At 49.8% G+C, this 12,723-nt stretch overlaps 1 protein-coding gene across 1 annotated transcript in view; it reads right to left on the bottom strand.

The window, feature by feature from the left end:
- Positions 1–12,723, bottom strand: part of GALNT14 (polypeptide N-acetylgalactosaminyltransferase 14) — a 103,889-nt gene that overhangs the window by 11,254 nt on the left and 79,912 nt on the right. The window contains exons 8-13 of the mRNA XM_049834015.1: positions 12,348–12,432; positions 10,833–10,936; positions 6,220–6,346; positions 3,485–3,577; positions 2,054–2,137; positions 735–879 (exon numbers count right to left, since the gene is read on the bottom strand). Of these exons, the coding sequence (XP_049689972.1) occupies positions 735–879; positions 2,054–2,137; positions 3,485–3,577; positions 6,220–6,346; positions 10,833–10,936; positions 12,348–12,432 (638 nt within the window). The remainder of the gene's footprint in view (positions 1–734; positions 880–2,053; positions 2,138–3,484; positions 3,578–6,219; positions 6,347–10,832; positions 10,937–12,347; positions 12,433–12,723) is intronic.

The following is a 12,723-nucleotide window of genomic DNA, read 5'->3' as shown; positions in this document are numbered from 1 at the left end:
TGCCTATTAAATTATTTCACGGCACCCCAAAGCAGCGAGCGATTGTTATCCTCCCTGTTTCATAGATAGGAATAGTGACAGAACTTCCTGACATGCCCAAAATCACAAAGGGAGCCTGAAGCAAAGGCAGGTTTTGAAGCCGTGTCTTCAGGGTCTTGCTCCAGTGACTCCACTGCAAGGCACACGTGGCTGCTCTTGGCTCTAACATTTCACAGAATATGCTTTTGAGAACACTGATTCATATGGCTTTTTCTCGTCTCAGTGAGATTGCAAAAAACGAGATCATCCTCATTAAATTCTCACTAGTTTAATGGGGAATCTAATACTGAGAGAATGCAGACTATGAAGTTACAAATACCATTGCGATTCAGTGCATTTTTAAAGAAATAAGGCTGGAAGACGAGAGGAAATTATAGCTCTCTGTCTTTCTCTGATCTCTGCAGATGAACGGTGCGTGGCGTTCCTGAGCAGCAGTAAGTGCTCAGCGCAGGCTAGCACAGAGAGAAGCGCTCTGCCCTGTACTGTGGCTCCTGCACCAGTCCCTGCTGCTGCCCAGGGCCTCCCCGGGGGTAAGGAGGACTTACCAGGGTTTAACTACATGCTGCCTTAGGAAAGGGGCTGGCAGAACGGGTAATCCTCCAACAGAGCTTTAGCAAACTTAGGAAATCACCTTGAAGCTTCCCCGGAGCCGGCTCTTCAGCTGGCATCATGGGGATATAGGCAACATATCTTACCTGTGCTGTTGCTGCTGTGCCTTTGCTGCTGATGCAGGGACTTAAGCTCAGGATGGGGAACTCTTGGGCTTCAGACTTGTGCGACTCCAGGCAGCTCTGCCTTTGCCTGATCATCCCCGTCTGATAGAGCAATTCCTCAGGAATCCTGTGGGAACAGCATGAAAACCAACATCCCTACTCCTGCAGGCACACAGAGCACTCAGAGGGAGGCTTAGTGGGGTAAGGAGGGTGCAGTCGCACCATTTCACCTTCAGAAGATGAGAGTGGCAAGATCTATTACACAATACTGAATCACTGAGAGCAGTACATGGACAGGGACGCTGCAGAAGCAGCACTCAGAGATGGATTGCTGGCCTTTATAAGAGGAAAAAATAAATAACGCTGCACAAGGCAAACAGAGGAGCAAAGAATAGACTGTGAGCAGGCTGAAGGTCAGCCTTCAGCTTACAGGAGTGGGGAACTTTATAACAAACCTCCACAGAGCCCCGGCATTCCCTGTGAATGCTGCTGTGCAATGCCACACATGGCAAAAAAGCAAGAAAACAGCTATAAATCATTTTCACCCTGTGATTCTGCACTCAGCCATTGCACCAGCAGGTCCCTGGAGGTATCTTCAAAACTTCTGCATCCTTTCTGAGGATGGCTCCTGATAGTGACCAAGGGAATAGATGCAATGGTTTCTGGAGTAATTTTGGTGACTAAAAGGTATCTGTATAAAAGCAACTCTGGAAGTGCATATTAAGCAAAGCATTAGGCTAGGAGTAAGGTAGAGCCACCTGAACACAGGTCATAAACACCTAGAGTAGATGGTTTCACAACAAAGAAGTCTTAAGTATCACAGAACAGTCTTTTCACAGACTGGAAATGAGGTGCTTGCCTTTTAAGCAAGAGTCATTAAGTACTGAAACAACCCACCAGAGGCTACAGTGGATTTTTCACCATACTTTTGTCAGGAAAACTGGCTATTTCCCTATACCACCTGTCCCACAGCATGGGCAGGAGGATACCTGAGAAAGCCCTAAGAGAAATAACTGGTACTTTGCCCCTCACCAGCCCTGCAGCAAAGAGCCACAGAGTCTATAAGACTGCTTAGAGAAAGCAGGATCACAAATGAACCATGCCACACTGTGAGCAAGCTGTGTTTAAAGCCAGCACAAAATTCACTATACCCTTCTGTGAAGCCCAAGGGAGGGGATGCCCGTGTTGCTGGGGCAGGGGGAAGTGTGGGGACTGGAGGTGCGGAGGAAAGCTCTGTGGGGCAGGAGGGACGGGGCATCCCGCTGGCCTGCTAGGGACAGGTGAAGATCGTTCATCCATACCGAAGTTCAGGATAAACGTTTTCGAGGTACCACTTGAAGCTGTGGCATTTCAACCTCTTCCGCAGCTCCACTCTGCTCTGGATGCTGTGGGAAGAAAATATCGTAGAGATACAATGGAAATCATGAAGGTGAGACCCAATGCACCAAAAAGGGAACCTCAGAGAAACCTAACAGATATGCACAGACAGCAAACACAAGAGAACCAGCAGTTCTATTTTCTGCTCTCTTCAGCACAAGCTTGGGTGGTCGTTTGGATCTCTGTCTCTTTGGAAGTCTCACTTGGTAAAATGGCGTGATGACATATTGCCATTTTAACAAGAAGCCTGGAGTTTGGTGGATGAAATTGTTCATGGAAAAGTACAGTCATTTAAAAACGGTTATTAAAATAATGTATGCTATCTACCATTTGCAATAAGCATTAATTTAATATATTAATGTGCTAGGAAATTAATATATACTATTACCAGTTACTCTTAGTTTACAGGACTACAGAAGGGCTTGATTTTCAAGAGCAACTAAATGTGCCTTTAAGTCAGCAGAAGTTAATCACACAGTGAAATACTTCTTTCTTTCATTAACCAGGGCAAAATTTCTGCTGAGGGATCATGCTGTATAGTGACATTTTCCAAACTCCAGCTCCTCCCTGGGCCAGCCTCTACCCATGGAGCTGTTAGGAGCTGGCATTTACAGAGCAGTAGGAAGCCTCCAGTACCTTCCCTTCGCATGGGCTATCTTCTCTACACCCTCATATATTTAGCAAGACAGAGCTGTTACTTCATTCAGTGCTGATGGACAAGAAGAGGATATGAATTCAGTGGAAATAGGTTAGTCACCAGGACTTCAATTTATTTATCCTGGAGATTGAAGAGTAGCCACAAGGAATTTGAGTTTTATTTGGAACCCCCTGTGGTCCAAAGGAAACTTTCTAAGGGAAGGAAGAGCATATGAAAATGAGAAATTAACACAAATACAGTCCTCCTGACAGGGAGGTGTTTCCGACTGTTCACAGAATGAGTGGCAAACTCCCTGCATACAAAGCACTTGCTCCTTTCCAATAAAGCCTCAGCAGACCCAAAATTTGATGATTTTCCTGCCCCTCAGCTGCCAGCGAGACCTCTGGACTCTCCCTGCCAAACTCCGCTCTGAGACCAGAAGTACTCGTACCTAATGCCAAGGGCAGGACATCAGGAGAGGGAGTGTTCCCCCACCTGGATTCAGTTCACTCACTGGGGTAAACTAGCACAGCATATAAACTAGCTGCTTATATGTTTCATTGCTGTGCTCATAGCATCTGCCTACCATTAGCATTTAATTGAACGTTACTACAGAAACAACGCAGGTGGGTTTCTGCAGCAGGGCGATGTCACCGTGAACACCCACTGCAGCAGGCAGGGCACAGGCAGGGCACAGGCAGCAGAGAAAGACACTTACTTTCCATAAGGCCTCCCTTGGGCTGCGGGACGAGCTGCGTAGTAGTACTGCTTGAATTCGTCCATCCACACCTCCGCTGTGCGCTTGGTGTTTCTGAAGGAGGCGACGGAAGACAGGTGAAACCAAAGAAGCTTCCAAGATGACATTTTCTAAAATGCATCGACTAATCCATCCCGCTGTCCTCCCATCCTAAACTTGGTCTTTGGCTTCACCAAAGCCACCTTTGAGCCAGCCCACCCCTCGCTACTAGAGAAGGTACTCCTCCTCCCCATTACTCCAAGGACCAAACACAACAGGCCAAAGCTTGGGTGAAGAATTCACCATTTCAAACTCAGTTGGATGCTTTGCATCCACCAGACTCAGAACTGAAGCTTCTCTTAAGCGTCATCTCCCAGGCAGGCGTGCCTGGGGTTTTATTTAGTGGCTGGGATGGAGCTCTGAAAAGAGGTGCAAAATTTGCCAAAGATTGAAGGCAAATATTTCCTTTGTGTCAATCCTGTATGGACTCTTTTGCTTTGCTCTTCCTGGATTTCACTGAGGCAAATCGCAGTATTCAAAACTTAAGAGAAACCACCCCAGCCACAGTGCCGTAGCATAAATGTCAGTCTTCCACATCAACCAGGCATCTGCAGAAGGTTTATGAACCTCAGGAAATCTTCTCTTGACTTCAGATGGCTCTAACTCTCCTTGCAAATGGCTTTGTTGCTCCATGCCTATCCACCCATCCCGGTCCGGGTCAGGGGAGTCCTCCAAACCTCTGCTCCAAGGCAGACCAGTGCCTCCAAGCTATTGCTATCATCCCACTGGGCCGTGGGCGCTGTGGGGCCACATGTCCCACATAGCCAGAACAGGAGATAGTCTGCACATGAACCCAGCACAACACTGGAGCCTGAGCTGTCTCTCAGACTGAAGAAAAGGCTGTGTGGAAAAAAAAAAAAAATCAATATCTGGGAGAAAGGTGGAGATATTTTTTGCTAACATCTTTGTTTAAACAGAGGTACCACATAGCCTCAGGTTGCCAGAAGCTGCTTCTCCTCTCGGTCTATGTACTACAACATTAAGTTTAAGGCTGACAGCTACCATAAGGTTAATAAAATCCCAGCTCCTAATGCCTATAGATGTGTTTCTCCACATCACTTTTCAGTCCCTTGCTGATTCATGTTGCTTCTTCCTCTCACTAGGGCCACTGCAATAATCTAAGTGCTCTTGCTCAAGAGATGCCGAAGACACAGTGTCTACATCTGTATCTAGCCTTCCCCAAAGTTCAGGGGTTTTTTTGTCCTGGCTTCCTTATCTCATTTGGGTTTATAAGAAACACAGGGATAAATGCCAAGGCTCGCACCTTGCCATTGATTCAGACCTCCCCAAAGTCCCCATGTGCCAGTGCCTGGGGTGCAGCCAGAAGAGCCATACCCATTCAAGCTTCCCTTGGTCCTCCTGCGGGTGATGCAACACAGATGCTGCCTTTTCACTCAGGTTTGCAGCAACTCCAACAGTGGAGATGTTGCCACATCCCAGCCTCTTCTGTAGCAGTCTTATTTCACTACTAAAAGCAAGAACCCTCCTCACAACTCTCAAATTTGTGCTCTCCTCCCTGATGTCAGCAACGCCCTGTGCCCCTCACTGCTGTCTTCCTGAAGCAAGGTGACAAGGTGTCCTTCCTGCCCCACACACTGCGTGGCTGGAAATCACATATTAGGTATAACTGAGAAGTGTAATTTGCACTTCCCCAGCTCATTGCCTCATGCAAAGTGTGGGGAAGCTGCAGAGCGCCTGGGTCAGTGGTAACTCTGCTGCAGGCAGCTGGGTCTTCACAAATACTGTTGGCTCTTTATAACACTGGGAAACCCACACTAAAAGGAATGCCTGGTGTGTAAACACACACAAATGCAGTTTAGCTGAGAAACAACCCTGCATTAAGCATAAGCACCCCCAGTGTTTTTCTCTGTCATTTACTTAACAACGGACAACCTTCAGCCTCATGCTCTAAAAAAGGAAGAAATTCCTCCTGACTTCACTAGCTGCTCCCATCATCTTTCCCATGCCCATTCCCACTTCTGGACCGCCTCCTTCCTTGCCTGCTATTTCCAGGATCTTAGCCCATTTCAGCTCCCCTTTTCAGTACCTGATTCAGTCTGTTCCTGCGTGTGAGGACAGGGCCCCTTCAGCTGGGATGCCCCGGCAGTTCCTTCGGTATCCCCACCAGCGAGGTGCAGCCCATTGCTGCCTCTGCTCAAGGGACAGCACCAGCCCAGAGGCGAAGCCACCCACTCTGGCACGCTGCTGGGCTCCCCTCTTGGAGAGGCACTGGGGCCCAAATTTTCTGGTTCAGCTGAGCCACGCTCAGCCCTCAGCTAAGGTCATTGGGTACTGACAGGCATTGCTGTCAGCCTGATTTCAGGTCATTATAAAAGCGTTCTGATGACCTTAGGGTCTAAACCATTTGCTGTTACAGTAGCTAGTGCTCAGGGATATGCTGGAGCTGTCCCTCTATTTCTGCGCTGATGAAAGGTACCATATAAGTGTCCTATTTCTGTCATATTCTCGGCACTGTAGAAAGCCTAAAGGAGAGTTGTACTGACTTGCATTTTCTTCGGCTCAGGAGACTCCTGCCCAGGGATATTTCAAAGTTTTCCAAACAAACTCTCCTCCCTGTCTTCTCTGCTCCCCCCTCCCCACAAAGCAGCACCTGATTCTGTTTTACAAAAAAAACAAAGCAAGCACAAAACACTTACTTAATGTATGTATTGGCATTTCCCTCTGGAAAGACGTACGGATGTTTCTTCCGGAAGACATGTCCAACGCGGCTGCAGGGGATGATTTCCAGGCTCCCTCCACACATCCACACACGGAAAGAGATTTCTACAAGAGAAGCAGCTTCAGCATTTTGTCTTTCTGTCCTACAGCAGACTGGATCCTGGTGTTACCTCTCACTTTATCCTCTGCCACATTAAACTGGGGTAAATCAATTACCAGAGGGCCTTTCCTAGGCACAAATGCCTTAAAAGCGCATTTCAAAGCTTCTTGCTATCTGTTTGAAGTCAGTGCTCTTGAAACCTGCTTATAGCACAGCAGGTGCTATCACAATGGCAAGAGTGAGACGGTAAGTAGGTCCCTTTTCATGCAGCCCCGCTTACATCGCAGAATCATCTTGCCAGTTTTGTGCTCCTGTAATTACTTCTGCACTGCCTATTTCAGAGTCACTTCCCTCCAAAGGGCTGTCAAGTTCACCAGGAGACACCATGAATTCACCATTAATGACTACAATGGTCATTATCTTTATGAATCCACCATTGATTCTGCAAAATGAACAGAGAGCTGTGCATCCATCATCTGTCCCAAAATGTACAGGAGCTTACCCTGTGCAGCATATACTCTGGGCTGTGAGTGCCAACGTTGTGGTCCAACAAGGCACACACCTTAACACCAGCAAAGGTCAGTGGTGGGAGGGATTATCCCCTAAAAATCTGGATAAGATGTCAGGCTGGCAAATGTCTCCCAGTTGCCCCAAGCTGCTCTCTGGCTGGTCCACGGGGCCCTTCTGGAGCAAAACGAGCCTGTGGCACAGTTGACACCAGAAGTTACCGGGCTCTTGGCAGGGAGCTGGATGAAATCCTAGCTGGCGAGGTAGGACGGGTGAGCAGAATGGCTGATCTAACAGGTCCATCTGGTCCTAACGCCTGTTAAGCTATGAATCTGCAGCTATATTGTCAGAAAGTCATGCTTAGACAGAACCAGCGTGGAAAAAAAATGAAATAAAAAAGAAAAGGCTTCTGCAGTTCTTTGCATCCTATTTTATCATCTGTTGACAGTATAGAGCTACACGCAGCATGTATGTACTCCAAAACTACAAATTCCTTTTCACTCCCTGTCCCCCTTTAACTACAGAAGTCAGAGAGGAGGCCACCCATTGTCTTTGTCAGGTTGTGCTACCGGCAGTCCCCTCACATACATACACCAGCACAAGGATGACTTGTCCCCAGGTTGGACGTTGGCAAGACGAGTGCCGGTGGCAGGAAAGCCATTTGGGCAGCACGAACAGGAGTCCTCCTCCTCCTCCACTGCCAGCCCGCAAAGTGGCCATCCCTCTGAAAACAACTCACAGCTCCAAGGAGCAAAGGAGAATTGGAGCCCGGGCATCCAAAGCCACCTACTCTCAGGACACATGGCTCAGCCACGAGGTGCATGTCGTTGAAGAGGTAGGAGCCACCTTCCCGACACTCCCATCCCCGCTGCCAGCACACCCACCTGCTCCCGACCTAAAGGAAATGGGAGGTTGGCAGAGCCACAAAGCCCTCTCACCTTGATGCCCAGATCCAAAATTCAAGGCTTGACCCCATCCCCAACAGCTGGCCCTAGCAGCAGGGGCCAGCAAAGGCTGTGGTGGGAAAGCACGGCAGGGAGGAAAATTACTTTTTTTTCCAGAAATCCCCTCCCCTTCCCTTCACTGCTGTGTTTACAGGCAAGCGCTGCAACAGCAGCTGGAGCCTCACCACTTTCCCCAGCGCTGGGTATTAACAGGCCAATAAAACATGCCCTTGTGCCGTGTCCTGGTGCTATATTGGGAGCAACCTTAATCACAGCTGCAGGGAAATGAGATTATGGCAGGATGTGGCCGCTCTAAGCTGCTGCGCTCGGTTCCCCTTGCACGTGGCTGCTGAGACATTTGCCTGCGTGTCACAGCGCCAGCCACGCTGCCAGTGCTGCTGTGTAAATCAGAAGGGTGCCTGATAAAGGGGCACAATCAGCCAAACAGCTGTGAACCACAGCGTGGCTGCTGTCTGGTGCCTTCCCCTCCTCTCGTCCTTCTGCTCAGCCTTGGAGAAGAGCAGCTCCCTGAAGCACTACAAGGGAAAGACTTGCACCATTCAGTCCTCCCCTGCTCTTAATTTAAAGTCTAACAAAGAGGTGGGCTGAGGTGATCTCTGTGCACTGCGAACCGGAATGAGAATACAGTGCTGGGGAGGCAGGAGGTGGTGAGGAGTCTGAGCTCTCTGCTTCAGACATGTTGCACCCTGCAGACCCTGCTCCGGTCCCAGCAGAAGCAATTAAAGCACAGGTTATGGCAGGTAGGGACGATCCACGGAGCCGTCCGTGGCAGCTAACAAACAAGGTCTCCAGACAGGCAGCCGAGAGCTAAATGTCTCGGGAGGAGGTAAACTGAGGCACCAGCGAAGGCATGGCACGGGGCCAGCTCAGAGGAGCCAGGGGAGCAGGAACTGATGGCATGCTTCACCTGACCCTCGAGAGATGTCTCCAGTGCAGGTGGCCCCTCCGAGTGACCCCAGGAGAGATGCGAGCAGTACGTGTTGGGGTGCACTGGGCTTGGCCTTAGCTTGGCAAAATGCCTTCAGCACTTCTTACTGGCCTGCAAGCCCTTCTGCCATAGCTCATCAATCCACCTTCAGGGGACTAAGTAAACTTAAAAAGTAAAACACCTACAATGTCCTCCTTCTAACCCCCACACACTTGCTTGTGTTTTGCCCGAAGTCTCCAGCCCCCTCTAGCTGCCCAGTCACTAACATTAAAGGCAGCAGCGATGCTCCCCAGGACCAGAGTCCCGCATCCCCTCAGGACTAAGCTACCAGAAAAAGCAGGGTTCACTGCAAGTGCCCAAAATGAGCAGCTGCTTGGTCAGCTCCTGCCCTCTGTCAACTGCCCAGAAGTGACCGGGGCCAGCAGGGTCACAGCTGCCCTCGCCTGTGAGCAAAGGAGAGGTGGGACGCGCTGCCCTTCACCAGCTTTGAGCCGGGCACGCTTCTGCTCTCAGGGCGATGGGCAAGACGGGATCGGCCCTGCTGCTACGCAGACCTGCGCTTTTTTGTTGCAGTGTTAACCTGCCTGGCTTACCTTCGTCACGCCAATGCCCTGAGGCAGCATTACACCCTTGCAGCACAGCCAGCGCATGTTCCATCGGGACCAGCTTCCCACGGCACAGCACCAGTAAGGGAAATATCGCGCTCTGTAGGATGGGCCACAACCGCACATAAGGAGCGCAACGCCTGCCGTTGCAGGGCATCGGACAAGCTGGCGGGGTAGAGCTTCCCCGGAGGGCAGGCTGCCCTGTCACTGTTCATCTCCCAGGAGCAGCTGAGGCTCGCTGCTGTCAGAGACGAGCGATGAGCAGAGACGGACAGCGGGTCGGGCACTGCACGGCAGTCCCCCTCCTCCCGTCTAGTTCCCTTTTTGAATGCTTTGTTTGGGCCGCTGATCCAGCGGGGGAGGCGGGAGGGCTGTCGCTCCCCTCCTAGGTTTTCTCAGAGCCACCCCACTCAGAGGAGCAGATGCTTTGGGTCAGTCTGGTGGCAAGACACCCACCCACGGAGAGAAAGCACGAAGGAGTGAGATCCTACTGCTTAACGAGAGATAAATAAATAAAATATGCTATAGGAAAAAGGCATGTGAAGGAAACAACAGTGCCAGGCAGCGGATGGGTTACTGCAAGGCAGCAGCATCTGTTCCCTTGGATGACTGACAGCATCGCTGTATGCGTTAAGACACAAGATCCTTCCTTCCTTGCTAGTCGTGCTCCCCAGAGGTGTGAGCTATTAAAGCCAGGTTCTGATCTGCCTCCCTGACATCGAGTGCCTCCCCTGCTTTCACGGATACAGTCTATTGCTCTGATCTGCAGCATCGCTACAGCTTCAAAGAGAGAACAGCCCAGCCTGATCCAGCTCCGCTAGACATGGGGGACAAGGGACAGGCTGTGCCCTCTCAAGTTTGCATGCAGGAGATTTCTTAATGCCCATCTTGCCCTGTGATAATGAGCAGAGGTGACTGAATTTTTTTTTGTGCAGGAAAAATGATAGTGTCAAGGAGAGCCTGGCAGCGGTCGGCCATCTAGTGATACAGGAATGGATAAGCAGCCATGTCACTTTGCCACCTGCTTGCAGCATGCCGATGGAGCTACTGTTTCAGGCACTCTGCAAATTCAGGGAGGCACCGATGCCTCAGTTCATAGCTTTGAAATGCTGTCGTCAGACAATGGAATAAGACACGTCTTTGCTTTATTACTGAGAAAATAAGATCAGGAAGGAATAGGAGGGTGCGTGTAGTGTTCTCTTATCTGTTGGTTAACACCAAAGCTGAAAATTCTGTGGTTTAGGGTATTTACCTATAGGAAATCAAAGCAGCTTGGAAGACGCTAACAATTGCTCACTTCCCATCCTTCATAGTTGTTGGATTCCTTACTCACCTGAGGCCGTAACCTATGAATGTGAGGGAAACCATGCAGAGCATTCAAAGCGAAGTCCAAAGTGACCTGATGGATGACCCGAGTCATCCATTTGGCATGACTCAGGAAGAGAAGCCAACACAGCAAGGCATAGGAGGAAGAAGAGTGACTCACCGAAGTTCTCCCCACCCCAGATGTCCATGGCACTGTCATACTTCCCCAGGTGGTTGAACCAGGCTTTGTCGATCACAAACAGCCCCCCAGCAATGATGGGAGTCCTGCAGAATCGGTAAAGGAAGAGGGGACACATACTCAAACACTGCTGCAGCACCTGGATGCACAGAAGCAGCCCTTCCCTTTGCCTCCTCTCCCATTGTCAGGACATTACCTAAGTATCTCCTCACCAAACAAGGACAACACACCTCAAAAAGCATCTGAGTCTTTCTTTTAGCTGCCTTGGTATTTTGCTGTCAATCATAAATTGCCTGGCACTTAATGACTGGCTAATGCACCCGTCAGCACAACTCCTACAAGCCCAAAGTTCACAGCCCTGATTGTAGGCTTCAGCATCAAAAATGCACTTAGCGCTCAGGGGGTTATTCACTCAGACGGTCTTTTTGCCTGGAGCCAGCCTATTAAGAGCACCATTGCACTGGGGAGGGGAAGGCAAAGCCAATTCAGAAGGGCTTTTTAAAAGCCATCACTAGCTGTGTGATCTTTATTTCAAAACAGGGTTATTTTTCATTCCTTGGATTAGCTAAGAAAACTGCACAGAGAAGGTCTGTGGAGGAGGGGAGGGCAGAGCCAGAAGATAGCTCGAGGAGACTCGCCATTTGCTGGCGCAAGTCCTGTCTCCATTCAATTGCAGACAGTGTGGATAACATAGCGTAAGCTTGGGAGGAGCTGGGATGACTGCTGCGCCCAGGCTAGTCTCCACAGTGCCCTGCATGGCAGGACAACCAGGAACGCAAGGAGAGCCTCTGGGAAGCCAGCGAGAGCTCCTGTTAACAACAGCATCCTAAGGAGAAGCAGTGCTTTGCTCCCCTGAGAGCTTTCTGAGGCCCTGAGCTTCCTCCAACGTTTGGTCTCCTCCATGTTACACACCCCGGCGCTTCACGGCTGGGGATGCAGACACCAGCACTAGGCTTGCTGCCAGGAGAGATTTTCAGCAGAATGAAGGACTCCCTCCATCCCACGGCATGAGGACAGATGGCATCTCTCCCGTTCAGTTTCGCTATCTCTCCTGCACATCCTGAATTTCTGAGGAGCCTTCAGTGAGGTCCAGAAGAGCAGCGCTGGTCTGGAAAGGCTGGACTAGACATCACGTTTTTGTCAAGTGGGCTGAGGACACTGCCTTATTTTTAAGTGATAGCTGAGCTGAGAGAAGCAGGAGTCTAGAGCACTTGGCTTTTTCCCTAACCATATTCAGCCTCCTTAGCACTACCAAAACACAAATAACCACAAATATACCCCTTCTACCTTTGCAGCACCCTCGGGCTTTAGTGTTGGCAGGTGAAGCTGTACTGCAAAACCCAAGCCAGCCAGGAGCTCGCTATAGTTATTAGAAGTTCAGAGCTGTCCTGGAAGGAATATCACACTGCTATGGTGCATGGTGACACACATGAGGTCAGATGAGACGCCTGTCCTGCCCCACATTCCTCAGGTGCCTCCTTCCCCCTCTTGACTTACTTAATGGGTTCAGTGGGATCAAGTCGTTTGGCCTTATGCTCAGGGGAAAGCTGCTCCCATTTGAAATGCAGACTCCAGTCAAAACCTAAAACCGAAGTAGAGAAGTACCATGGGGAAATTAGAAATGGGTATGGACTAGGAGGCAATGCAGGCTGCAGAAGCCACATTTGACGGAGTATTTTCCCCACTTTCAACTGACCTAAACCATGGAGATGCAGCTCTTGGGAGAAGAGTCCAATGACTAGCATATTTTACTACTGCATACGAACAAGAAACAACACATTGCATTACAATTGCAGTGAAGCACTCCAAAGGCAGAAAAAGTCAGAATTAAAGATGCTGCTGAAACCTCACTTTGTCCCCTTGCGCACACAGA

The sequence above is a fragment of the Accipiter gentilis genome, chromosome 30 (genome assembly GCF_929443795.1).
Source record: "Accipiter gentilis chromosome 30, bAccGen1.1, whole genome shotgun sequence".
Taxonomy (NCBI): Eukaryota; Metazoa; Chordata; class Aves; order Accipitriformes; family Accipitridae; genus Astur; species Astur gentilis.
This window is presented reverse-complemented; position numbering and strand designations above follow the sequence as displayed.